Raw genomic sequence first — 3693 nt, 5'->3', positions numbered from 1 at the left:
TCAGTCTCTCTGAGGAAACTCTGGCTGCAGTTCACCTGAAACTGGTGGAGGATCAGAACCAGGAGGAGGAAGGTTCTGGTTCTACAGGGTCAGAACCAGTGAGGAGGAAGGGTCTGGTTCTACTGGGTCAGAACCAGGAGGAGGAAGGTTCTGGTTCTACAGGGTCAGAACCAGGAGAAGGAAGGTTCTGGTTCTACACTTTTGAAGGTTTCTGATCTCCTCACGCATGATGTGTTCAAGGACCGATGGACAGATAAGAACCTGCTGATTAGAGACGGGTGATTTTAATGAGTCCAAACTGAATCTTCATGAGAACATCAGAACTGGACCGGTGGGGTTCTACCAGAGGAACTCTGACTTTTATCATGTGACTTTGACTATGTGAAGAATCTATAAAGTCAAGCTGCTGCTATGGAAACAGGTGCCATCTGCAGTAAAGCTGCTTCAGCGGCAGGAGAACTCCTCTCTTCTCAGATCTTCTATCATCCATGTAGTCAATATAAATATAAAACCCTGGATCCAAACAACCCTGACCCTGAATGTTGACCTGGTTCTGTTCAGTCTCAACTTCAGAAAGTCTGTTTTAGATGAAGCAGCTTCTTCTTCCTTCAGTGTGTCTGATTGTTGCTGCTGCTGCAGAAACACGAGCTGGAGGTTCTGACTGCGGTGGACCAGGAGCAGAGGAGGAGGACAGATGGAGGGATGATGGAGGACAAACAGGAAGTGATGGGCGCCATGACGGCATCTCTGAGCGAAGGCTGGGCGCTGCTGATCCACCTGCTGCACAGGAAGCAGGAAGTCCTGCTGACGGCAGCAGAGTTTCACCGCCGAGCGCTGGAGGTACCAACACCCACATTCAGGTTCTGGGGCCCAGATTCATCATCCATGTACATTAAACACGTGTAGCCCAGAATGGAGAAGCTCTTCAACCACAGCGATGTTTTTAGTGATCAAATATAATTATTATTGTGATCCATGAATTTTCAAATTGACTGATTTACAAAAAACAGAAAGAATCTTAAAGCAGTTATTTAGCTTCATTCCTGAACAGACACATGAATTCTAGTGGCTGAATGTTCTGCTTGGTTCATGTCTGACTCCTCGGAGAAGCCCAGGGGCTCAGATCTGGAGATAAGAAGGTTTAAACTCCTCCTTCCTGTTCAACACGGTGAAACGTGGAGAGCTGAGTGGCCTTCAAGCTCTCCATGAAGCTGGATGCTCTGTGTATGTACGGTGCTGAACAGGTTCCTCAGTTTGTGTTTCAGACGTCAGAATGAAGATTCAGTTCCAGCTTCGACCTGCTGGCTTCAGCTCAGCAGAGACTTTTTGTCCTGACTCCGCCGTTTCCGTGTTGGAGTCATGTGACAGGAAGCTGTTGTTCTGTCATCAGGCTGCTTCCTTTATCAGCGTCTCAGGGTCACTGTCTGATTAAAACCTGGATGGCGTCCGACTGCAGTTCCAGCCATGCAGCAGCATTCTGAATCAGCTTCACTGTGAATAAAACTCAACGTAACAGGTAAAGAGTTCTGGACTGAACCCTGCAGTCGCCCCCGTCAGGCTGAGACAGGAACTACACAAACAGCAGGTTTAAATCTGCGACAGACTAGCTGCAGCTGGCCGTTGTGTTTCCTCTCCAGCTTTTATTCTGATGGTCACAAACAGGATGTTCATTCAGCTGCTGAGATTAAATCAGAGTCCAAAGAGTTTCCTGCTGCCGCTGACCAGCCGTCTGTCCGTCTGTCTGTCTGTAGTTCTCCGTCAGCATCAGCAGGTTGGAGGAGCTGCAGCTGAGTCCAGCCGACAGTCTGACCGAAGTTCAGCTCCGATTCGACGCCATGAGACGAGGTAGCCACTCATTATTATTATTGTTGTTGTTGGTCTACAGGCAGTGAATCGGACAAACTCAGGTTTAACTAAACTCTGAAAGCAGTTCAGCAGACAGTTAAAAAGAATCAGTTCAATCTACTGGACGCCCATCACCAGCCCTGCATGTGTTGATTCTCCATCCACTGGTCCACACAGGCTTCCTGCAGGTATTTAAAGGACTCTGGTTCTGTGGTTGCAGATGTTCTGGGGAAGTCGCTGCAGGTTCTGACCTGCATCAGCATCCTGCAGCAGAAACTGCAGCAGCTGCAGAGGACCGAGGCCCTCCAGAGGACGGGAGGAGTCCTGCAGGACGAGGAAGACGAGGAGGTGAAGAAGCTGTGCAGCAGGATGAACGTGTCTCTGGTTGAAGTGACGGAGGTTTGATTTCATCCTGATCAGACGAAACGCTGCCAACTAACAAATAAACCAACAGGTTCAAAACTCAGTGTTTGTTCACTTTGGGCTCCTCGTCCACCGCCCGCTTATTAATAATCACCTGCGAGCAGTTCTTCTGTCCAACGATCAGGTTTCAGGTGTTTCCGGTTTCCGGTACCGTCTCTAATCTGTGTTGCTGTAAACTAGTTTCTGTGTCTCTGCTGGAGAAGCTTCTGGTCAAACTGATCCAGATGTTTGAGCCTCAGAGGCTCCAACATGCTGCCTGCTGTTCTCTGTGTGACTGATGCTGGTTTTCCTCCCAGAGCTCCCACAGCTCCCAGTACAGCAGCGGGGCGGCACTGAGGCTGGACCAGCTGGTGGAGACACTGCAGGACCGGCGCCGGAGCGCAGAACAGGCGGTCCGACTGCAGCTGCAACTGGCCGCGAACCAAGGAGAGTCCAGACGAACCGGTTCTGAAGTAAGGAACCAAAAGCAGCTTCATTCTGCTGCTTGTCCTCCAAAACCAATCCTCTGATTCACAGCTCTGAGATCTGTAGCACGGTCAGAACTGATCCGGCTTCATGCTGCGGCTCTGTTACTTGTCAGGTAAACAGCAGCCAATAGGAACGCTGGAACAGCCACACCAACAGCTGTGATTGGTCCACAGCCCTCTGAAGGTGCTCTGTGGTCCTCTCTGGTCGGTCGAGGCCTCAGATCCTTTCAGCTGGAGTTGGATCAGCACCTTGTGGTTCTGGACGTCTGTCACATGTCGCCGTAGCAGCAGAGACTCATCAGTCTGACTGTCAGCGTCCGTCTTGAGTTCAGGTTATAAATATAAATCCTGCTGGGCGGCGTTCTGTCTGATGGCTGCATTTAAAAATATTCTGACGGAGGTTTGACGTCTCAGCATCCCTCCGACTGCTTGACCCACATTTACATCACAGACCTGGTGCGGTTCTGTTCGTTTGTGTTGACAAGACAAGAAAACATCAGACTACAAAATGAGTTCTTTAAAAATCAAAACAGACGTAAAAGAAAATCTGATGAAAATGAGCTGAAACTAAAAATTACATCAAAAACAAAAAATGTGTAAAAATCAAATGACTTTTTATGTTTGATATTAACAGCAGCAGTTCTCTGCTCTACAGAACCGGAGTCCAACTGGGAACCTGGACCACAACCTCCAGTCTGGATCCAGATCAGAAGAAAGGACCGACCTGCAGCCAGAAACCAGATCAGATGAGAAACCAGGATCCAAATCAGGGCCAACCAGAAACCTCAGATCAGAGACTTTAGATCCAGACCTGTGGCCTGAATCCAGAGTGGAGCTAGAACCCGGATCCAGACCAGCTGAGACCCAAAACCTGTGGTCCAGATTAAGATTAAATCTGAAAACTGGTTCCAAATTATGCATGAAGCCAGGATTGGAATCAGAGGACACGGAAGATCTG

The 3693-nt window shown here is 49.0% G+C and overlaps 1 protein-coding gene across 1 annotated transcript in view; it reads left to right on the top strand.

The window, feature by feature from the left end:
- Nucleotides 1–735: 735 nt before the first annotated feature.
- The window catches only part of ccdc141 (coiled-coil domain containing 141), a 23083-nt gene continuing 20125 nt past the window's right edge, over nt 736–3693 (top strand). The window contains exons 1-4 of the mRNA XM_008292837.1: nt 736–840; nt 1752–1845; nt 2066–2244; nt 2565–2720. Coding sequence (XP_008291059.1) covers nt 736–840; nt 1752–1845; nt 2066–2244; nt 2565–2720 — 534 coding nt within the window. The remainder of the gene's footprint in view (nt 841–1751; nt 1846–2065; nt 2245–2564; nt 2721–3693) is intronic.

This window comes from Stegastes partitus, unplaced genomic scaffold, assembly GCF_000690725.1.
Source record: "Stegastes partitus isolate 25-593 unplaced genomic scaffold, Stegastes_partitus-1.0.2 Scaffold837, whole genome shotgun sequence".
Taxonomy (NCBI): domain Eukaryota; kingdom Metazoa; phylum Chordata; class Actinopteri; family Pomacentridae; genus Stegastes; species Stegastes partitus.
Note: the sequence above shows the minus strand (reverse complement) of the source record. Positions and strands in the feature narration are given on the sequence as shown.